A 23,650-nucleotide genomic window follows, 5' to 3' on the forward strand; every position below is an offset into this window, starting at 1 on the left:
GTTCAATTTTATAATGTAGCATATCTCTTTCACACAGGCACATGCACAGAAACACACATCAGCATTTTAATAGACATTTTAATGCAATGGCTTTTATTTAGCAAATATCTGCACAATTCAAGCAAACGGGAAAAACAAAACTCACGCCACATATAAACGCAAGTACTAGCCGAGTCTACATTAAACCTTGAAGTCTTACTAATGTTTGGCTATTTTAAAAGCAATTGTTAGACATACTTTAACACAACAGGTGCAATGCGAGAACGTTTGATACGTGAAAGCACAAAGTTTACTCGCTGCAGTCAGACATGTTGATGCTTTTCTCCGAGATTATAGACGCGGCAGATACTTTACAGGTAAAGACGCGGTCACTTTTCCATTCGCAGGGCGTGATGGTTAAGAAGCTGCTCAAACCGAAGGTTTTGTCTTTTTTCTGTTCGGCGGCGCTGGTAAAAACACCACTAGTAACCGGCTTCCCGTCCGACGTCCAGCTGACCTCCGCAAACCAAACAGGCATCTGCGCCAGGCACACCAGCGTGGCGTTGCCTGTTTTCAGCTCCTCGCCGGACGGAGGGCAGGAGAGCGAGTGCAGGCGCAGCAAGAGAAGAAACATGAACAAATTCAGTAAATTAACAAAATGATTGATTATTGAATTATTGATTACAACAAAAAAATGTTTTCTTTATCAAATGAAAATTGTAATGCATTACAGTAGTGTGCAGTGTTGATTATACCACGTTTGTCTAAATGGGGTACTAATATATTACTACTTTTAACAAATTAGAAAAATTTCAGAAATGCAGCCCTGGCACTGTAAGAAAAACCATCAAGCGTTTCAAAGAGACCGGTTTGCTGAAAACTAGCGGCAACAGAGGTGCAATACGGAATTTAAGTGCCTCTCGTGTTCGTTATCTGTGTATGACAAGTAAAACAAATCGGCAAATCAGCACAGATCTGTTGTCTTTACATCCAATTTTTAGGCTGCTGACAAACTTCTAAATACGCCATTCTTGTACCAATTTTGCAATCCAGTAAATATTAAATCAAAAACTTCGATCAGTGCACTGTTTCATGAAGCAGGATTAGCTGGATAACTGCACTGCCATTTTTACATCAGTCCTTGTTTCAAATATAGGAGCGTTATGCTCTGTGCGGTTATTATGATTAGGTGGCAAGTTGAAAGCGCCAGGTTGGGAATTTAGCCAGTACACCGGAGAACCCCCTGCTCTTGGTGAAGAGTGTCGTGGGATCTTTAATGACCGCAGTGAGTCAGGACCTCGGTTTAACGTCTCATCTGAAAGACGGCGTCTCCTATTCATACAGGTGAAACACCCTACAATTGTTCTCAGTGTGGGAAGTGCTTTTCGCGAAAAAAGCTTTAAATCGACACATGGTTATTCATCCAGGTGATAAACCAATTTAAGTCTAATTAAATTTCCCGGGCGGTAAGAGCAGTCGTCTCATTGGCTCAGGCGGTAAGAGCAGTCGTCTCATTGGCTCAGGCGGTAAGAGCAGTTGTCTCATTGGCTCAGGCAGTAAGAGCAGTCGTCTGGCAGTCGGAGGGTTGCCGGTTCGATCCCCCGCCCGGGCTGTGTCAGTGTCCCTGTGCAAGACACCTAACCCCCAAATGCTCCTGACGAGCTGGTCGGTGCCTTCCATGGCAGCCAATCGCCGTCGGTGTGTGTATATGAATGGGTGAATGAGAAGCATCGATTGTACAGCGCTTTGGATAAAGATGCTATATAAATGCCAACCATTTACCATTTATTCATGCAATTATCGAATCAGCCATGCAATGCAAAACATGCAGCTATGGGTGCAGTGTACCACACAGCTCCCCTGTGGTACTTCCTGCTCACGGTATTTTGGACAGCTATTTGAAAAACAGTACAATGACTGTGGCTAACTGCAATCCTATTTTCTCTTCACAACAAGTGGGTGATCACTGTATCCTTGAGAAAAATAATCTCCCCTGTAGTATTAAGACTGACAGTACTGGCCTTTTCAGTTCTTTGTAATGTGCATGTCAGCTAAATCAGATTATTATACTTCAGTTTGTTTTTTATGTCAAATGAGTTGTGGATCTTTGTTTCACTCTTCATTTTTCAATGTTGTAAATGTAGAATTTTTCAGCATTTCAGCTTTATTCCACTTGTTTGTAAATGTAGTTTATTTGCTAATGCAAACTCCTCCAGACACTAATTCTGTAAGTAATAACAAATCAAGTCCTTTGGGGTGTGAATTGGATTAATATTTGTAAACATGACCAATGTCTGAACATATAAATGTTTCTTTTTAGGTACAGGACATTATCAGCCGTCCATTTCTGGCTTCTTTTGTTGAGATGAATCTTTTTATTTTGCATGAGAGCCAGATTTGTAGTCCCCAGTATGCAAATGCGGTTGGTTGCGGTTACACAAGTTCCTCCAGCAGATCTATAGACCCGCTAATTCCAGATCTGGGTTAACTTTACACTTGATAATCCATACAACCTATACTCCAAAAATCCTACAAATGTACTGACTGTGGGAAGTGTTTTTCCAGAGTGAGCAGTTGAAATTATTAATTATATAAGCCCTACCAATGTACTCAATGTGGCCCAAAAAAATTTATTTTGTCAATTTCAATTTCTGTAATCAAGGAAACACGGCCATGATGAGCAGACCTGCGCAAACTCCACACAGAGAGGACCCTGTCCAGGATTCAAACAGAAGACCTCCCTGTCGTGAGGCAACAGTGCTACCCAGTGCACCACCGTGCGTCTTACATGTGCTGATTAATTCCTTTCAGCTGTCCCTGCAAATGCATATCATCCCCCAAACAATGAGTATATGCTAATAAACAGCACATCATTTTTAATTGATGCCTGCCTATGGGCTATGGGTAGGCTACAAATCAAGTTAATTTGGGGATAAGGTGATGTTTAGTACTTCCTGGTGTCCTCCCATTATTGACACTGACATTGATATTGGCTCTGGAGGTACGAGCAGGCGTCTGGCAGTCAGTGGGTTGCAGGTTCGATCCTGCCCCAGGTGTGTCGAAGTGTCCCTGAGCAAGGCACCTAATCACCAATTGCTCCTGACAAGCTGGTTGGTGCTTTGCATGACAGCCAATTGTCATGAGTGTGAGTGTGTGCATCAGTTGTACAGCACTTTGGATAAAGGCGCTATGTAAATGCAGACCATTTACCATAATATCAGCAATAATTGCAACTGAACACTTTATCATTTTATGTATTTAACACTGCCGTTAAAGCATGTTAACCCACTCTTCTGTTTTAATAAAGACAAATTGGGAGGTTTTTGAACATGCTGTTTTCATGTTCTGCCACAGCATCTCTATTCTATATCTCTATATTTTTTATTATTAGTTGAATGGACCACTCCAATACTTTAACTATATGTGCTTACTTTTGTATTTTGGATTATTGTCTTGTTGCATAACCCACTTACGCTTCAGCATATGGACAGATGACCAGACATTTCTCCTTAATTTTGTGGTGCAGTGCAGAATTCATGGTTCCTTCAGTAATGACAAGCTGTCCGGGTCCCTTGGCAGCAAAGCATCCACACACCATCACACTAATGTTTGACTTTTGGTATGATGTTCTTACAGTGAAATGCTGCATTTTATGCTATAGAGCAGGGGTGTCAAACTCCAGTCCTGGAGGGCCGCAGTGTCTGCTGATATCTGTGGTTTCCTTTCAATCAGCAATCTACTAAGGCCTTGAGAACAAGGTGCGTGGACTCTTCAGCCAAATAAAGACTTTGAAATGTATCTTTCGTGCTGAAACACACCGAAAACCAGCAGACACTGCGGCCCTCCAGGACTGGAGTTTGACACCCCTGCTATAGAGCATTGCTATGTTTTCACCACTGTTCCAATTGTTCTCTGTTTGCGGATAATGGCTCTCATTGTGGTTCAGGGAGGCCCAGAGCCATGTAAAATGGCATTCAATAATAACTCTTTCTACCATGTGTTATTTCAACAAGTTTCTCTCATCTCTTCTGGAATTTCCTTTGGTCATGACATACTGGGTGGCACGGATGGTGCAGTGGGTAGCCGCCTCACAGCAAGGAGGTCCTGGGTTCGAATCCCCGTCGGCCGGGGCCTCTCTGTGCGGAGTTTGCATGTTCTCCCCGTGTCTGCGTGGGTTTCTTCCGGGTACTCTGGTTTCCTCCCACAGCCCAAAGACATGCAGGTTAGGCCGATTGGAGAGTCTAAATTGCCCGTAGTCATGAGTGTGTGAGTGAATGGTGCGTGTGCCCTGCGATGGACTGGCGACCTGTCCAGGGTGTATTCCTGCCTTTCGCCCAATGTATGCTGGGATAGGCTCCAGCCCCCCTGCGACCCTGATCGGGATAAGCGGGTTCAGATAATGGATGGATGGATGGATGGATGACAAACTGGTTCTCTTGTTTTAAATGAAAGCTGTTCTGCCAGTAGAAGTGGGCTCCAGAGCAATTTGAAGACTAATATCAAATTGTGCCCTGCGATGGACTGGCGACCTGTCCAGGGTGTATTCCTGCCTTTCGCCCAATGTATGCTGGGATACATTACATTACATGGCATTTAGCAGACGCTCTTATCCAGAGCAACGTACAACGAAGTGCAAATCAAACACAAGTATGAGTGCTAAGAGGACCTGAGAGGACGTTACAGTTCCGAGTCCTAGTGTGACCATACAGATAATCAGAACCCTTGAAGAGTACAATCAACTTTAAAACTAGCATACCACAGTTGGCAGCTAGAATACAACAATACAACAGCCAATAAAAACAACAATACCTATATAAGTAACGATATCTATACATAAGTGCCATTACGGTCTAAGGCTAATCACGGTGATTGTGAGTTGGGGAGGGAAAGGTGTAGCCTGAAGAGATGAGTCTTCAGTCTGCGCTTGAAAGAGGTCAGAGACTCTGCCGTTCTGACATCCACCGGGAGGTCATTCCACCACCGTGGGGTCAGGACAGACAGCAGTCGTGAGCATGAAGTGCAGGTGTGGCGAGGTGGAGGCACCAGACGGCACGAAGTGGCAGAACGGAGGGGTCTTGCTGGTGTATAGTTCCAGGATAGGCTCCAGCCCCCCTGCGACCCTCTTCAGGATAAGCGGGTTCAGATAATGGATGGATGGATGGATATCAAATTGTAGGAAGTGTTTGATTACTTGAGTACGTCTGTAAGGCTTTTCACCTGTATGTATTCTCAGGTGGACATTTAATTTACATTTTTGGGAGAAGCACTTCTCAGTGTTCACCTGTAGGACTTTTCACCTGTATGTATTCTCTGGCATTTTAAATGAGCACTTCCCACTGAAAACATTTATAGGGTTATCATCCTTTTTGTTTAGTGACAATGAAAATGTTGAAAATTACCGACAGAATTCACGTCCCGTAAGAGCCCAATTCATTTAATGCACAAACGCAAGAAGTTAGGTTTAGGAGTTATGTGCAACAGGAATTAAACCATATTTATAAAAGATCATAGCACATCAGAAAACAAGGACACATACAGATAGAGTTTATGCATGAAGTTATCTGGGGCAATAATCACCTCGGTGTAGGGAGGCAATGAGGGAAAAAGCTACGGTATTGGCATGTGCACATTCACAATGTAAAATGATTTCATACAGAATTTATAAACACAAATAATAAGAGTTAAGGGGAGCTGCAGTGGCGGTCCGTGATGCAGGCTAAAGTAACGGACCGTGTGCGTGTGTGTGTGTGTGTGTGTAACGGACCGTGTGTGTGTGTGTGTGTGTGTGTGTGTGTGTGTGTGTGTGTGTGTATATATATATATATATATATATATATATATATATATATATATATATATATATATATATGTAACGGACCGCGCGCGTGTGTGTGTGTGTGTATGTGTAACGGACCGCGTGTGTGTGTGTGTGTGTGTAACGGACCGCGTGTGTGTGTGTGTGTGTGTGTGTGTGTATGTGTAACGGACCGTGTGTGTGTGTGTGTGTGTGTGTGTGTGTGTGTGTAACGGACCGTGTGTGTGTGTGTGTGTGTGTGTAACGGACCGTGTGTGTGTGTGTGTGTGTAACGGACCGTGTGTGTGTGTGTGTGTGTGTGTGTAACGGACCGCGTGTGTGTGTGTGTGTGTGTGTGTGTAACGGACCGTGTGTGTGTGTGTGTGTATAACGGACCGTGTGTGTGTGTGTGTGTAACGGACCGTGTGTGTGTGTGTGTGTGTGTGTGTGTAACGGACCGTGTGTGTGTGTGTGTGTGTGTGTAACGGACCGTGTGTGTGTGTGTGTGTGTGTGTGTGTGTGTGTGTGTGTGTGTGTAACGGACCGCGCGTGTGTGTGTGTGTGTGTAACGGACCGTGTGTGTGTGTGTAACGGACCGTGTGTGTGTGTGTGTGTGTGTAACGGACCGTGTGTGTGTGTGTGTGTGTGTGTGTGTGTGTGTGTGTGTAACGGACCGTAATGCAGGCATCAGTTTGTTAGTTGCAGTGCTTCAACAAGATGACCTTTGGCCAATAAAGTCTCATCGGACCACGGTACCTTCGTTTAATCATAATTAAATGGGCAAATGAGACCAAAATTGAACAGCTTGGCCACAAACAGCATCAGCATGTTTGGTGTCAAAACAAAGCAAGCAGGAGTGGTACCCAGGGTGAAATATGGAGGTGGATCAGTGATGTTTTTGGACTGTTTTAATTCTAGAGATCCAGGGGCACTGGATAAGAATGGTATAATGGATTCTGCAAAGCATCAGGCAATTCTGGTTGAAAGCATCAGGCAATTCTGGTTGGGTCTGGCTGCCTCTGCCAGAACACAGAGACTTGGCTGTCGGTGGACTTTCCCAGCAAGGCAATGACCCAAAGCATACTTCAAAATCAACACACAAGTGTGTTTGCAAAATCAATGATCTGCAATGCTTATCTCAAGTGCCCAAAACCTGCAGGCAGTAGATAAATACAGGAATGTGAAGGATCTCGAAAGGATCTGCACAGTGGAATGGTCCAGAATCCCTCCAAATGTGTCCTTGTCGAGCATTATAGGAAACAACTCCATGTTGTCATCCTTGCCACAGGTGGATGCGCCAAGTACTAAACCAGGGGTAGCAAGAATTTGGATGAAATGTATTTTTTATTAAATGAATATTTATTAAAAACATTAATCATTAATTTTGGATGGTTCCATTGAAACATTACAGCACAGTATTTTTCACTTAGGCATTCCATTCTCAATAATTACATTTTTTTCTGGGCAAACATTTTTTGAGCATTGCCAGTAATGCTGGGGCCAACCAAATTTATTCACTGGTAGCTATTTAAAAAACATTTTTGGGGGAAGAAAAAAAGAAAAAACGTTCATAAATACATTCATACGGCTTTACACCAGTATGAGTACTCTAGGGGATGTTAAGGTTATACATTCTGGAAAAACACTTTCCACAATTCAGTACATTTGTAGGACTTTTCATCTGCATGAATTATTTGGTGGATATTTAACTGATGTATAGTAGAAATTTGTAGAATTTGTAGGGCTTTACACCATGATGAATACTCGATTGGGTATTTAGATATTCTGTGAAAGCACTTCCTACACAGAGATCATTACGGCTTTACACCTGTATGCATTTTCTGATGCCAATTTAAAGAACCCTTTTGCGAAAAACACTTCCCACATTGAAAACATTTGTATGGCTTTACACCTGTATGACTCATCTGGTGGAGATATAACCCACTTTTTCTGGAAAAACCCTTCCCACACAGAGAACATTTGTAGGGCTTTTCACCTGCATGAATTTTCTGATGGCAATTTAAAGAGCCCTTTTGGGAAAAACAGGCCCCACACTGAATACATTTGTATGGCTTTTCACCTGTATGAATTCTCTGGTGGCTATTTAATTTAGATAATGAGGAAAAGCACTTCCCACACGGAGTACATTTGTAGGACATTTCACCTGTATGAATTTTCTGATGGCAATTTAAAGAACCCTTTTGCGAAAAACACTTCCCACACTGAAAACATTTGTATGGCTTTACACCTGTATGACTCATCTGGTGGCGATTTAACACACTTTTTCTGGAAAAACACTTACCACACAGAGAACATTTGTAGGGTTTTTCACCTGTATGAATTATCCCGTGGCGATTTAAACCAGATATTGTGGAAAAACCCTTCCCACACTGAGTACATATGAAGGGCTTTTCACCTGTATGAAATGTTTGATGGCAATTTAAAGAGCCTTTATGGGAAAAACACGCCCCACACTGAGTACATTTGTAGGGCTTTTCACCTGTATGAATTCTCTGGTGGCTATTTAAATTAGATATTGTGGAAAAGCCCTTCCCACACTGAGTACATTTGTAAGGCTTTTCACCTGTATGCATTTTCTGATGGCAGGTTAAATAGCCCTTTTGGGAAAAACACAGCCCACACTGAGTACATATGAAGGGCTTTTCACCTGTATGAAATGTTTGATGGCAATTTAAAGAGCCTTTATGGGAAAAACACGCCCCACACTGAATACATTTGTAGGGCTTTTCACTTGCATGAGTTTTCTGATGGCAAGTTAAAGAGCCTTTTCGGGAAAAACATTTCCCACATTGAAAACATTTGTATGGCTTTACACCTGTATGAATTCTCTGGTGGCGATTTAACACACTTTTTCTGGAAAAACACTTCCCACACAGAGTACATTTGTAGGACCTTTCGCCTGTATGAATTCTCTGATGGTAATTTAAAGAACCCTTTTGGGAAAAACACTTCCCACATTGAATACATTTGTAGGGCTTTTCACCTGTATGAACTCTCTGGTGTCGATTTAAAAGAGATATTGCAGAAAAGCACTTCCCACACTGAGTACATTTATAGGGCTTTTCACCTGTATGAACTCTCTGGTGTCGATTTAAAAGAGATATTGCAGAAAAGCACTTCCCACACTGAGTACATTCATAGGGCTTTTCACCTGTATGAATTCTCAGGTGGTTATTTAAAGCAGATTTGGTATTAAAACACTTCTCACACCGAGTACAGGTGTACGTACCTGTATTAGTTTCCCCTTCATTTCTAGGCATAGTCTTCCCTTGAAGGAAATTCAAAAGGTTTGGGTTTTTACTTGAATGAAATATTATGACTTCAGTTCTCACATTTGTTCCCTGGCAAATAATAGGTTTGGTGCTATTGTTTGTTTCACTGCATTCACTCTTCATTTGATCTGAATTCATATCAAAACATTCAATAACCTCAAAATCACTGATGTGTTCAGTCTGAAGAGATTCTCCACCACTGGTCTCTGTTTTGATTTGGTCAGGATGCAGGTGGGTGACATATCCCAGCTCTGTGCTGTGTACTTTCTCTGTCTTAACATATGCAGGGTGGTTGGAGTCCAGATCAGCTTCTGTTTTTATCACTGATGTGTGTGTGTGGTGTCCATCACTGACCCCGCTGTGTGCTGTAACACACTCTGGCTCCAGTGTGTTGAGTCCTGGTGCAGCACACTCTGTCTCTGACTCCAGTCCACTGAGTTCCTCTTCTTTCAGTCTGATCCTGTGCTGCTCAGTGAGCTCTGGTAGTGTTGTCTCAGTGTCCTGTCTCAGACAGACTCCTGCCTGCATCATCCTGCTGCTCAAAGGTGTGCAGAAGTGCAGCTCCTGGAGGGAAACAGGGGGAAGGGATTTAGCCTGAATCAGTCCTACTGCAGCAACTGACATGTTTTTTTTACACTACATGTCATGTTTCTGAGCCTGTTTGTTAGTTTATTTCTTACTTGTAATTTATTATTTTTCATTATCATATCTGATATTCTGTTAACAGGGGATGCATTTCATCAGTGCATCCTGAAAGTATTCACAGCGCTTCACTTTTCCCACATTTTGTTATGTTACAGCCTTATTCCAAAATGGAATAAATTCATTTTTTTCCTCAAAATTCTACACACAACACCCCATAATGACAACATGAAAGAAGTTTTAGAAATTTTTGCAAACTTATTAAAAATAAAAAACTAAGAAATCACATGTACATAAGTATTCACAACCTTTGCTCAATACTTTGTTGATGCACCTTTGGCAGCAATTACAGCCTCAAGTCTTTTTGAATATGATGCCATAAGCTTGGCACACCTATCTTTGGGCAGTTTCGCGCATTCCTCTTTGCAGCACCTCTCAAGCTCCATCAGGTTGGATGGGGAGCGTCGGTGCACAGCCATTTTCAGATCTCTCCAGAGATGTTCAATCGGATTCAAGTCTGGGCTCTGGCTGGGCCACTCAAGGACATTCACAGAGTTGTCCTGAAGCCACTCCGTTGATATCTTGGCTGTGTGCTTAGGGTCGTTGTCCTGCTGAAAGATGAACCATCGCCCCAGTCTGAGGTCAAGAGCGCTCTGGAGCTGGTTTTCATCCAGGATGTCTCTGTACATTGCTGCATTCATCTTTCCCTCAATCCTGACTAGTCTCCAAGTTTCTGCCGCTGAAAAACATCCCCACAGCATGCTGATGCCACCACCATGCTTCACTGTAGGGATGGAATTGGCCAGGTGATGAGCGGTGCCTGGTTTCCTCCAAACATGATGCCTGGCATTCACGCCGAAGAGTTCAATCTTTGTCTCATCAGACCAGAGAATTTTGTTTCTCATGGTCTGAGAGTCCTTCAGGTGCCTTTTGGCAAACTGCAGGCGGGCTGCCATGTGCCTTTTACTAAGGAGTGGCTTCCGTCTGGCCACTCTACCATACAGGCCTGATGGATTGCTGCAGAGATGGTTGTCCTTCTGGAAGGTTCTCCTCTCTCCACAGAGGAACGCTGGAGCTCTGACAGAGTGACCATCGGGTTCTTGGTCACCTCCCTGACTAAGGCCCTTCTTTTGTGTGTAGAATTTTGAGTAAAAAAATGAATTTATTCCATTTTGGAATAAGGCTGTAACATAACAAAATGTGGGAAAAGTGAAGCACTGTGAATACTTTCCGGATGCACTGTATATTGACACACTTACTGTCTGTCTGTCTAATGAACTAACAGTCACTTATTTTGGGTAATTTAAACTAATTTACTTTAACGTTATCTCCCATTTCAAGTCTGATCTGTAACTCCACCTCTCTGTTCTATCACTGATTACTTGCTTAGTTTCAGCGAAGTATTCGCCCGTCTCTGACGCGCACTACGTCTCCTAACTCTATGCAATTGTCTACTCCTAAATCCGTAGCCGTCTGTATTACCTGTTGATCTATGTGCATCCAGTCTGCGTTTTCATTTCCCCTTGTTATTGTATTACTACCCATTTACGTTCCTCACCTGTTGTTTATTTGTTTAGCCCTCCTCACTCCCATGCCCTACCTAGTATGTCACTTCCCCTCATGTATTTAAACCCCAGTCTCTGCTTGATACCTTGTCAGAACGTTGATCAATCTTCAGTTGCCGATTCTTTGTAAGCCTGATTATTTGAGATTCATGAACGACACCCTGTCACGTTTCAGGTCTGTCTCGCCATGTTTTATGTTTATTCATTTTGTATTAGTCTTGTATTGTCTTATCATGTATTATGTTAGTCTAGGTTCGTCATGTTGTTTAGTTATGTTTCATTACGATTTATTTTCTTGTCATGTTTAGTTATGTCTCGTTACGATTTATTTTCTTGTCATGTCTAGTTATGTTTTCGTACGTTTATATTACCTGGTTATATTGAGTGATTATCGTCTTAGTTTCGCTTTGTGTTATGTTTTGATTTATGTTTATTGTTACGTTAACTGGTCGTTGTTTATGCATACACTTTTACATGTCTTTCCGCAAACCTTGCGTTCCGCCTTTTCTCTCTCTCTTTCGGTCATTCACTCCCTAATTGTTTCCATTTGTCTATTTACTAAAACTACTAACGCTAGATCAGGATTGGGTAGAAACTAACAAACTAATCATGTGTTCATGTTACCTTATGTTTCTCGTGCATGTCATTTACTAATTTACTAATGCTAGGGCAGGATAGGTTTATTACTAACGATTACTAATCTCCTTCTTAAACTAGTCATCCATCGCACCTGTTTTCCATTTCCTTGCTACACTCTAACTAATTGTCTACATCTGCATTTATAGCCCAGTCGCGCAACTGTTCTTCGCGAAATTGTCTGCCTCTTGAACTCCAAAGCAACTCTTGAGCATTACTATTGTTGATTACACATTACAATCCAAGCCTGTTTACTGACCATAGTTTATTGATTTCTGTTTTGTTGACCACCGCTTGTTTTTGACCACGTCCTCGCCTACCGTCTTTGTACTTTTGCCTCGCTGATTGTTTTATGGTTTCGACTTCCGCATCGCCCTCGACTACGACTCTGCCTGCCGTCCGCCTGTACTTCAGCCCCGCTGACAGCTCTCCTGCTACCGGACCTCCCTGCACGTTTACCGACTACGAGTTTGCCTCTTCCCTCGGCACCGTGCTTTTTGTTTGTTTATCGTCCGTTTGGCTGGATCTACGTGTATGGACTTTGCTTGTTGTGACTACGCTCCTGGGATGCGTCCCAAATAAAGCCCTGACGGGACTTTGTTCCATTATTGTTTCTGAGTCGTGCATTTTGGGTCCAACCCCCACGCACCCGTCTCACACCCTTTGCCATTGACTTCGAGTTTGCCTTACCCTTATGTTTTGTTTGCCGTCTGATTATTTGTTGTTCTGACTTTTTTCCTTCCTCCTTCATCGACTTCTTTTTTTCTAGCCCTTTTTCTACTTCAGCCTGTGATTTCTGGATCATTAACTTTTTTTTTACCATTCTTTCTCTGAAACTTGATTTTACGTTCATACGTTCATCTATCTATTTATTTTTGAGGGACAGTGCTACATTAATCAACATTTTCAGTTTCCACATCAATGAAAATGTGATCAAGGTAGAAATCTTCTATCATGTACGTGGATAAATACTGTTGGATATTATGACATTAGATATTATGAGGTTTCTTAATGATGCTTAAATCGTTAATTATACAAATGTCCTGACCAAGCCAACTGGAAAGTTTCTTGCAAGTTACTTTCTAGATTAACGTTAAGGGTTTCCCTTTATAATTTCGCAGTCAAGTCATTCATTTCCTTTTTTTGACTTGTGTGCAATTCGTTTCTCTGTTACGTATGTATGCTTTTGATGAGTCCGATACTGTGGCTAATTTTCTGCTGTTCCTATATGTTTTGTAAGCCAGCTCCAAATTCGCGTCGCTTTCCATTCCATAACGTTAAAAAGATTATTTTATATATGGCCAGTCCCATTACAATCCGTTTAAGATCTAGCCCGAAAAACTAAATTACAACGACGAAACGTTGTAAGACCCTTACAACGTGGTTGTAAACAAAAGTAACGTTAGCAGAATTGAATTGTCAAAATGATTGGGGAAAAGATCTTACCCTGATACGTTGATGAATTAATTACTTCCACACAAACGTTGTTTAACTGGATGTAATGTTATTCTTGGAGACGAAGGATCCAATGTAATGTTAGTGTTGTTAAATCTGTTAAATCTTTGTTAGCCATAATCAGTAGACGGAGTTATTCTTCTTCGAATGAAATTTACGGCTTGTTCGACGCAACAAGGCTTATTACTGCCCTCCACCGTCAAGAAATGGTAGCACATAGGCTTCAGCACAAGAGTTGATATCCACTCAGTGAGCACTTTAATAGGTATTTATTAGACTTATTTTTAGACTAATTAAGACTTCTGCTACTGTAGCCTATCCACTTAAAGTTTGACGCATTGTGTGTTCAGAGATGGTCTTGTACATACTACTGTTATAAACCGTGGTTATTTGCGTTTCTGCGTTACTGTCACCTTCCTGTCAGCTTGACTAGGCTGGCCCTCTTGAGATAATCCAACCACGCTGTCCGGCACCAAAGACTTGAAGGAATATTACATTACATTATTGGCATTTGGCAGACGCTCTTATCCAGAGCGACGTACAACAAAGTGCATATCCATAACCAGGGATAAGTTCGCTGAAAGACCCTAGAGGGAAGTACAATTTGAACTGCTACCTGTACAACAAAGATAAGGACGAGGGCCAATTTTTATTTTTATTTATTTATTTATATATATTTTTTTAAACAAGAAACAAACAAACAGAGCAAAAGTGACCAAAGTTAACTATCAAAACACTGCTTACCTAGTCAACTAAAAAATACCGATACACAAAGCAAGTCACAGAGACAACAATTAAGGTTCACAGGGAGGTAGGGAGGGATGGGGAGAGGTGCTGCTTGAAGAGGTGTGTCTTCAGCTTGCGTTTGAAGGTGGGGAGAGAATGTGATGTGGGGCTTTGTTTACACAGGAGCATGTGTACTGGGGCTTGTTGTTTTGGCAGCAGAGCATCCATCCATCCATCCGTTATCTTAACCTGCTTATCCTGAACAGGGTCGCAGGGGGGCTGGAGCCTATCCCAGCATACATTGGGCAAAAGGCAGGAATACACCCTGGACAGGTCGCCAGTCTATCGCAGGGCACACACACAATACACTCACACACTCACACACTCACACACTCATACCCACGGGCAATTTAGACTCTCTTTGGACTGTGGGAGGAAACCGGAGTACCCGGAGGAAACCCACGCAGACACGGGGAGAACATGCAAACTCCGCACAGAGAGGCCCCGGCCAACGGGGATTCAAACCCAGGACCTCCTTGCTGTGAGGCGGCAGTGCTACCCACTGCACCATCCGTGCCACTGCACCAGAGCATGCACACTGCATACCTAAACATGAAGGAATTAATAGGAACAATCTTCTTCTGTATTATATTTAAAAAATAATAAAAAATAAAATAAAAATAAATAAATAAAAAATATTTTGTGTGAGGATATTTTTCATTTAAAATGACATGTGCAAAAATGGCTCCAGAGGATCAATCAACTGCAATAACTCTGCTTCTGTAGCTCACACCAACACACACGGCACATGTCCCTCGCATCCAAATCCACCCCTGATCCCAGGTAAATATTGCTTCTGATCGGCCAGAGTCCCAGGTAAAGGGAGGGTGGAAAACCAGCATTTTATTAGGTTATATGATAGGCAATTGTCAGACGCTCTTATCCAGAGGCAGAACAACAAACAACAAAGTGCATACCCATAACCACGGACAAGTGTGCTGAAAGACCCGAGAGGGAAGCACAGCTAAAGTAAAGTGCCAAGAATACAAGGACAAGGACTTGGCCTTGTAGATTGATCTGACAACAAAGAAAACGATGATATAAAACCGTTTTAGGAAACGCAACACTAAATAATAATATGCACTTAAGTAGGAACAACAATAAACAGCTTACATAGCCTAACAAAAGTAGCAATAAATCCATAGGAGCAAACAAAACTAAAAAATTAACAGCGAAGAGTCGAATTGGAAATTGAAGCCAAAACAGGCCGCAGTCATGCCTAGGAAGGGCAAGTGCGGAACACTATGTGTTCACCATATTTATGACTGTTTTATGTGATGTATATTTACATATATATTTGAGATGGATTTGACAACAGTGTTAAAAATTGTCTAAATAATTCACAAGCCATATGACCCAAATGTATTTATTGCACAATGCGTGTACCAGAAAATGACACTAGCTTTACAAACAGGTCGTAAAGAAGTAAATAAAGACACAGTAAAGGATATTATGAGTTCATTTACAAATGTACATGGCATAAAAGCCTTAATATGTGCACATTCACAAAGTTAAATAATCTCATATACAACATTGAAAAATAAGGAGTGAAAGAAAGATCACCAACAGGTATCCCAGATAAATTGTGCTGTCTGAAGTCTAATGATCAGCTTTGGTTGACATGGACATTAGTCCCTACACTTGCAGTTCGCAATTCACATTACCTTTGCTTTGTACAGTATATGCACATGTTTTCACATAAATGCAATGATGGCTGTTCTATCTGATAACTCAAGTGGTGCTTGATAAGAATCAGTATGGTTTTTCACTAGACTCATTTTACTGCTAGTTATTTTCACATACATTCAAGATTTAAACAGTTCAACTGATGTTTCAAAATCCATGTAATAAGTGTTCTTAATTATATTGTTAAACAAAGTTTTCATTATCTACAACTGTAATTTTACAGTGGCTTTTTTTTTTGCCAAGTGAAGTGCATTTAACCTGATAACATTCTTTGGTGACTACTTAAATTACATACTTGGGAAAAACGCTTCCCACACAGAGGACATTGAATGGCTTTTCATCTGAATGAATTTTTTGGTGTCTATTCAGATTAGACTTTGTTAAAAAGCACTTCCCACACTTAGGACACTTGAAGGGCTTTTCACCTGTATGAATTCTCTGGTGGCGGATTAAATGACTTGCTTTGAAAAAGCATTTCCCACAGTGTGTGCACTTGTAGGGTTTCTCACCTGAATGAATTTTTTGGTGGCTATTTAAATTGGATTTTTCTAAAAAGCACTTCTCGCACTGTGTACACTTGTATGGCTTCTCACCTGTATGAATTCTCCGGTGGCGATTTAAATGACAAACTTGAAAAAAACACTTACCACACTGTGAACATTTATAGGGCTTTTCACTTGTATGAATTCTCTGGTGGACAGTTAAGTTAGATTTTGTTAAATAAGACTTTGCACATTGTGCACACTTGAAAGGCTTTTCACTTGAATGAATTCTCTTGTGGCTATTTAAATCACATACTTCGGAAAAGCACTTTCCACATTGAGGACATTTGTGAGGTTTTTCACGTGTATGAATTCTGCAGTGGCGATTCAAATCACTTAACTGGATGAAACACTTCCCACACTGAGAACATTTGTATGGTTTTTCACCTGTATGAATTCTCTGGTGGCTCTTTAATTTAGATTTTATTAAAAAGCATTTCCCACACTGTGTACACTTGTATGGCTTTTCTCCTGTGTGAATATTCTGATGCCGATTTAAAATGCACACTTGGGAAAAGCACTTCCCACACTGTGTACATTTGTATGGCTTTTCACCGGTGTGATATTTATGGTGGCTATTAATATAGGATTTACATAAACAAGATTTCCCACACTCGGTACACTTGTAGTTCTTTTCATGTGTATGTACTGTCAAGTGGTTACTGAAAGCACATTCTTTCTTAAAACACTTCCCACACTGGTAAGGCTTTTCAACTGTATGAATTGTGTAGAGGCTAGTTAATTGACTATGTTTACTGAAACACTGTCCCAGCTTCAGCAGATTGGATGCTCCTTCATCTTGCCAGGGTTCAGTCTGACCAGAGGCTCCAGCCATCACAGGGTTCAGGAGATCACTCCCTAAACTTTCACTGGATTCACACTTCAATTGATCAGATTTAATATGAACACATATAATATCCTGCAGGTCACTGATGTCTTCCGTCTTAACAAATCCTCCATCATCAGCCTCAGTTTTGATTTGGTCAGGATGCAGATGGGTCACATATCCCAGCTCTGTAAAGTCTTGGCTCTCTGTCTTAATAAGATCCCCAGTGTGGGTGGAGCCCAGATCAGTTTCTGTTTTTATCACTGATGTGTGTGTGTGGTGTCCATCACTGACCCCGCTGTGTGCAGTAACACACTCTGGCTCCAGTGTGTTGAGTCCTGGTGCAGCACACTCTGTCTCTGACTCCAGTCCACTGAGTTCCTCTTCTTTCAGTCTGATCCTGTGCTGCTCAGTGAGCTCTGGTAGTGTTGTCTCAGTGTCCTGTCTCAGACAGACTCCTGCCTGCATCATACTGCTGCTCAAAGGTGTGCAGAAGTGCAGCTCCTGGAGGGAAACAGGGGAAGGGATTTAGCCTGAATCACACAGGTCCTACTGTAGTGGACACATTCCTTACACTGCAGTCCTGCAGATGCTTAATTGGCCACAGGGGGTGCTATTGCATTATGAGGGGGAAACTCATAAATTACACCGTTAATATCTCAACTGTGAATTTGAAGGCTGCCCTGTGCTTTAATAAACAAAGTTGCTAAGACGCTGCTACACTGACACTATTAAATAAAAAAACAACAAAAAAAATGGTTGCATTCTGCCAACGTCACATCACTAATACCAAAGTTTCACACTAGTCTCTGTGGATGTTCAACTATGGCTGGCATTATATTTGGAAAGAGACATTGCTATTAAGTTTTTCTCAGTTCTCAGTTTTCTTCAGTTCAAAAGGTTCTGAAAAATTATCTGGATGGATATAGTACTCTGGGTATGTGGAAACATACTTTAATTTAATTTGGGTAAACTGCCCTGTCAAACTTCAGATATTGCTTTGGTTTTTATTAAAATATTAACATTGATCTTTAATATTGCACTTGCAATAAAATTTGTATTTTTGCGGTTTGAACTGGAGAGCTCCTCTTTGAAAATGGGTTGGCAGTAGAGGACTGCAACACCTCACTGGTTATTCAAAAGCGGTGGAAGTCGTTAACGCTATCTGTACCGTTCCGGCAAAGTTAGCATATGGTAGGCCTACATGACACTCTTAAGCTTTATTTTTCGTTACATTCAATCCACTTTCACATTAGTACTTGTCTGTATGAAAAAGGTCCGCAACATTAAGTCGTTATGACTATTTTATTTCGCTGGCAAGTTAAGTGTACGATGCGTCTTGTCATGATTTAATAAGGGTTCTCTTGTCTGATTTAGCATACAAATCTACGTAGTTGAAAATGAAAACATGCAATTGTACAATACAGATGTACATAAGATGTACACGATATAACAGTTACATGTACTATGAAGATTTTCGCCTACAACCGGAAGGGTCCCTACAAGGTCAGACCCATTTTAGCTAACGGTATTTAGCTCTTGAACTGATCGTAATCTTATCGACTACCTTCCAGAGAAAGCGATAGGTCAGTGCCAAGTTCTTTAAATCTTAAATGAATTCTCCTATACTAGCAAATACGCTTGCATCTAGCCAATTTTGTAAAAACAAAAAACAACACCGAACCCCCCAGGAAACTTGCTTGTAAAAACAAAACTGAATATGAAAAACTTACCGCTATTCGTTCATGATTCTTTTGCGTTCAAAAGATCATTTGTATACCCCGATATAATTATGAAACGTATGAACGTTGTTCTGCATAAAGCTGTATCAAACGCGAACCTCACGAAAGCAGTATGAAGCGAGTCGCGGACTCGCAATACTTACTTCCATAAGGTAAATGCGTTTCAAAATAAAAGCCAAGAAGACTAATTTTATTTACATACAAATGAATTACACAAAAAAAGGGGGAAAACAGTTGTGACTGTCATTCTGTATCATTTGCTTCAGCCGTGCGCTACACCAAGCAGGTAGGGGGAGCTCCAGCATAAGGTGGTGGTCTCCCAAGAAGGGCAGGGCCACTTGGTTTTGCATCACAGAGAAGCTCCTCCTTCGCAGGTGCCCCTCCCTGCTTCTTCCTGGTAGCTTCAGTCTCTCCGGCAAGCCTGTTCTGACGCCTCTGCGACTCAGCTCTCCATTCCTTGAAATGTTGTTGGTACATTTTCAACTCAATTTTGCTCCCCCAGCCTGGTTTCTTTTTCTTCTCGGTCAACACAGCATCAACGCACTTCAAGTAATCAGGTTTAAATGTTCCAGTCTTATCTGGCCACACATTGTTGTAACCCTCCGTCCATTTTTTCCAAGTAGACATTGTTTTGCTATATTCAGTTTCAAAATGTTTGGACATATAGTCCAGGGGGGTCACAATCTTATCCGACATTTCTGAGCAGCCCGTCAACATCACAAGATCAACCTTTCTTCGTTGCATTTGCTTTTCCCCAATACTGAATAAAAACAACCAGAAAGAGGAAAGGAAAATAACCCTTTAAATGTCTTTTTTTAATTTTTTTAAATAAGATATAAAATAAGAAATATATAAATAAAGATAAAAATAAAGATAAGAAATGGAAATGAAAATAAACCTTCGGCAATGGAACTATGGAACTGTATGTGTTCCTCTTGCACCACTTTTTTATTATATATTTTTATTATATTTGAGAACAACCAACTTGTGCTAGCTCTTGGAAAATTCACAATATTCTTTAATATTTTTATTAGCGTATCCTGATATGTATATTATAATTATGTATGAGAACAACCAATTTGTTCTCTCCCTTGGGAAATCCACAATATTAAAAACACCCGGCAGTAATCACGCATATATTTACACAAGATTCTCAAACCTTAAAATAATGTAAAAAATATGTCAATATGACACATAAAAACCAAAGAGCTATAGTAGCTTGTGAAAGCAAGTATTTTACAAAATACCGTCAAAACTTCTCGTATGCGGCCTGTACCCGTGCAGCAGCCTGCCTTGCCCCTCTCTGGGTTGCTAAGGTCTTTCCAAAAGATAGGAAGCGATATGTACAATCCTCTGCACGGTGACTCTCCTCTAAAAGGAGTCTTTTGCCTTTAAATTATTAAGTCCCTGTTCCACATAAAATTCCACGTATCTCGAGTCAGTATGGACAAGTCTGCCCGCCCGCATGCGTGCACTGCACCAACCGTCAGTATGCCCAACACAACTTCTCACTGGTTTTGGTTAGCTATAAGGCTCATTTCTTATCATTCATGCTTTTCAACATCACACTTTTAAAAAGGCCACAACTCACCCACAGGTATCGGTCACTCCTTTACAGGCACTGCCAAAAGCTGATGGACCACGGGTAACGCCCTCACAGTCTTTTATAAAAAAGGTGACTGCTTACCTGTATCTTAGTTGTGCACTGGTCCTATTCAGGGAAGAACACCGTGTCCCATCAGCCGTCAGCAGTCCCGCTTCAGAAGATTGGATCCCGGGTTTCGGCACCAAATGTTGAGGAAATATTTTTTGTCTCTTTTCCTCCTTGTCCCTTTTACGTAGGTGAAGTTGTTTTGGCAGCAATGATGTTGAAGAAATATTCAGACTCAGTAGTTGCTCATTATAAATCTTTAGTTAAAAATAAAACAGATTAATCTGGGGAGTCTGTGCGCTCCAGAGAACTTCCAGAGATCAGAGAATTCCAAAGTAACAGTAGGAAGTATCCTAGTCTTTATACATTATAGCTAACCAATCATTTGTCATAAATCATCACATTGTCTCTCTTAACCCGCCTTAATATTTTCTGTCACTCTATGAAAGCTGAGCTGTCTTAACCTTTCGCCTATATAATGATGCAGGCAAATTGAGCTGGTGATCACTAACTCAAAACATCTCTTTGCAAAGACCCACATCTCTTGGGCTGCATCACAGAGTCAAAACAGGCCGCATCCAATGCCATGGTTTGTAAACACCTGATTAAGTGTTCTCTGCACTTTCATTAAACAAGCTGTACTTTGTAGCTCAATGTGTTTTAACAGACACACAGTTCTAATTGCTCAAGACTTATTCATTTTAACATAATTAATAATAATTCTTCAAACAGTATGGCTTATCATTGTAGTACTAAACAGCATTTGAAATATAGTATAGAGATATATAGTAACATTTAGGAAAGGGTATTTTTGCACATGATTCTGAAAGTATTTAAATCAAACTTCATCATTCCTGATTTTCAATAAGGGCATTTTGATCAAACTTCAACATAAGCTAATGACCGTCTTGGGCTTGCATGCCTCTGGCCAGGGATGGAGTGTTTCGATCAAATGCTTTATTACGATACGTTTTACTTCACAAACATGCTGGAGTTAGCTTGGAAACAGTTACAGGATAATGGATAGTCTACTCTTGATAATGCTTACTATTGAGAATGTAGTCAGAGACCATGAATGCAGAATATTTGGGACAGGTCATGAGCTATGATATATTTGAATGAGGACAAGATAGGACGATGGAATGCTGAAGAAAATTAAATTAAGTTACCGCTGAATGTAGATTTAGAGAGGAATTTATTTGGAAATGGTCTGGAAACTAAGTTATGATGTTGTGCAATGTTTTAATTAAGAAATAAGGCATGGTAGGCCATGTATCATGGAATAAAATGATTGTGCACATTGATTTTGTATTATTTAAAAATTAATTTACAATAGTTTTCACAAAATCACTTTTGTAATAGGTGTAACAATGATCCCTAACAATACAATCAAGCAAGGTGAATTTGACAATACAATTTTACTTAATTTAGTTAATCTAATATAGTTCTAAAGAAACTATATTCTGTAATTCCACCAGTTTATGTTTCACAAGAGTATATAAATGAGGGAAAAACCACAGAACATTCGATTCAGAAGAGAGAGATGGTAATTGCTGACAGATGGTGAGGGAGGCTATCATGAAACCAAGGATCGTAGTTTAAGAATTACAGAGATTGGCTGTTAGTCACCAAGTCTCCCCCCCAAAAAAAACAAAAAACCTGAAGATGGCATCTCCATACCAACAATTTCTTTGGAAGGGTGGCATGAAGACTGAGCAGAATAAACTAAACCAAGCATCTTGAGTTTGCCAAACCTCATTGGAATTATGACTGGAAGAGAGTGCTTTGGTCAGGTGAGACCAAAATGCAATGTTTTGGCTATACACACCATCTATACATTTGGCAGCAAAATGGAATGCATACAAGGAGAAGCACCTCATACCTTCATACCTATTTTCAAATATGGTAGTGTATCATTGATGTTTTGCTGCCAGTGGTCCAGGGGCACTATTTAAGATCATTGGCACAATTAATTCTACAAAGTACCAGGACATTGACACTGATTGCCTCTGCTAGGAAGCTGAGACTTGGTCGTTAGTAGATTGTCCAGCAGGACAATGACTTCAAACATACATAAAAATTCACACCAAAATGGTTAAGTAAAAGCAATAACCAGGTTCTGCAATGGCCATCTCAGTCCCTAAACTTAAATTCCATGAACAACCTGTGGTCTTAACTGAAGAGGGGGGTATCCCAAGGATATTAATGATTCTGAAAAGTTATGCATTGAGGAATGGTAATAAATCCCTCCTAATGTGCTCTCAAACCATATCACAATTTATAGGAAAAGAAAAGATTGTCACAGGTGCCAATAATTGTGGAACCTGTTTTTTGGAGAAGTATTTACTTTATTTGAAAATTGAAAAATATTTGACTTTGGTTGATTCCATTGAGGCGGCACGGATGGCGCAGTGGGTAGCACTGCCGCCTCACAGCAAGGAGGTCCTGGGTTCGAATCCCCGTCGGCCGGGGCCTCTCTGTGTGGAGTTTGCATGTTCTCCCCGTGTCTGCGTGGGTTTCCTCCGGGTACTCCGGTTTCCTCCCACAGTCCAAAGACATGCACGTTAGGCTGATTGGAGAGTCTAAATTGCCCATAGGTGTGGGTGTGTGGGTGAGTGGTGTGTGTGCCCTGCGATGGACTGGCGACCTGTCCAGGGTTTGTTCCTGCCTTTCGCCCAATGTATGCTGGGATAGGCTCCAGCCCCCCTGCGACCCTGTTCAGGATAAGCAGGTTAAGATGATGGATGGATGGATGGATGATTCCATTGAATCATTAATAAAGCACATTGCTTTACACATGTTAGAAAATAAAGCATATGTAAATAATGGTATTATGTTTTCTGCATATTTATCAAGGGTGCCAATAACTCTGAAGCCCACTGTTGTATGTTATCCTCCGAACATAATCTTAAAGCTAACAACAAGCCCCTCTAAATTGTGAAATCCCTTTATGAAACCGAATGTCCTCACTTTACTACATAAAATGCGCTCTTATTTTGAAGCCCGGACACAAAATGCACCGGAGGTTCAATTCAGTTTGTGGCGATCTGACG

General features: G+C 41.0%; 1 protein-coding gene, 1 long non-coding RNA gene and 1 gene segment (V, D, J or C); 1 reads left to right on the forward strand and 2 right to left on the reverse strand.

Moving 5' to 3' along the window:
- Positions 1-47: 47 nt before the first annotated feature.
- LOC133122650 (uncharacterized) lies at positions 48-3,212 on the forward strand. Of its 2 annotated transcripts, none has more exons than XR_009708122.1 (3): positions 48-356; positions 466-624; positions 2,642-3,212. It is a non-coding gene; the product is annotated as an uncharacterized LOC133122650 (long non-coding RNA). The 2 variants fall into 2 exon arrangements; XR_009708123.1 differs by lacking the exon at positions 2,642-3,212 and adding an exon at positions 2,300-2,406.
- On the reverse strand, positions 102-13,498 carry LOC133122643 (immunoglobulin lambda constant 6-like). The segment is given in 3 exon segments: positions 102-559; positions 9,421-9,630; positions 13,356-13,498. Coding segments are annotated over 2 exon segments (447 nt in total).
- On the reverse strand, positions 7,099-19,055 carry LOC133122647 (zinc finger protein 493-like). The gene is made up of 3 exons (XM_061232732.1): positions 18,938-19,055; positions 16,168-17,708; positions 7,099-9,019 (listed from the first exon to the last, which is right to left on the reverse strand). Exons 2-3 carry the CDS (start codon positions 17,673-17,675, stop codon positions 7,588-7,590), a joined length of 2,940 nt encoding a protein of 979 aa, XP_061088716.1. The 5' UTR covers positions 17,676-17,708; positions 18,938-19,055; the 3' UTR covers positions 7,099-7,587.
- Positions 19,056-23,650: the final 4,595 nt, after the last annotated feature.

The sequence above is a fragment of the Conger conger genome, chromosome 2 (assembly GCF_963514075.1).
Source record: "Conger conger chromosome 2, fConCon1.1, whole genome shotgun sequence".
Lineage (NCBI taxonomy): Eukaryota > Metazoa > Chordata > Actinopteri > Anguilliformes > Congridae > Conger > Conger conger.

Coding starts and splice junctions, on each gene's coding strand:
- LOC133122647 (XM_061232732.1), bottom strand. CDS start 17,675: ATGATGCAGGCAGGAGTCTGTCTGAGACAGGACACTGAGACAACACTA. Junction 9,020..16,167: donor ATTCATTCAGATGAAAAGCC/ATTCAATGTCCT, acceptor TAATACAGGTAC/GTACACCTGTACTCGGTGTG.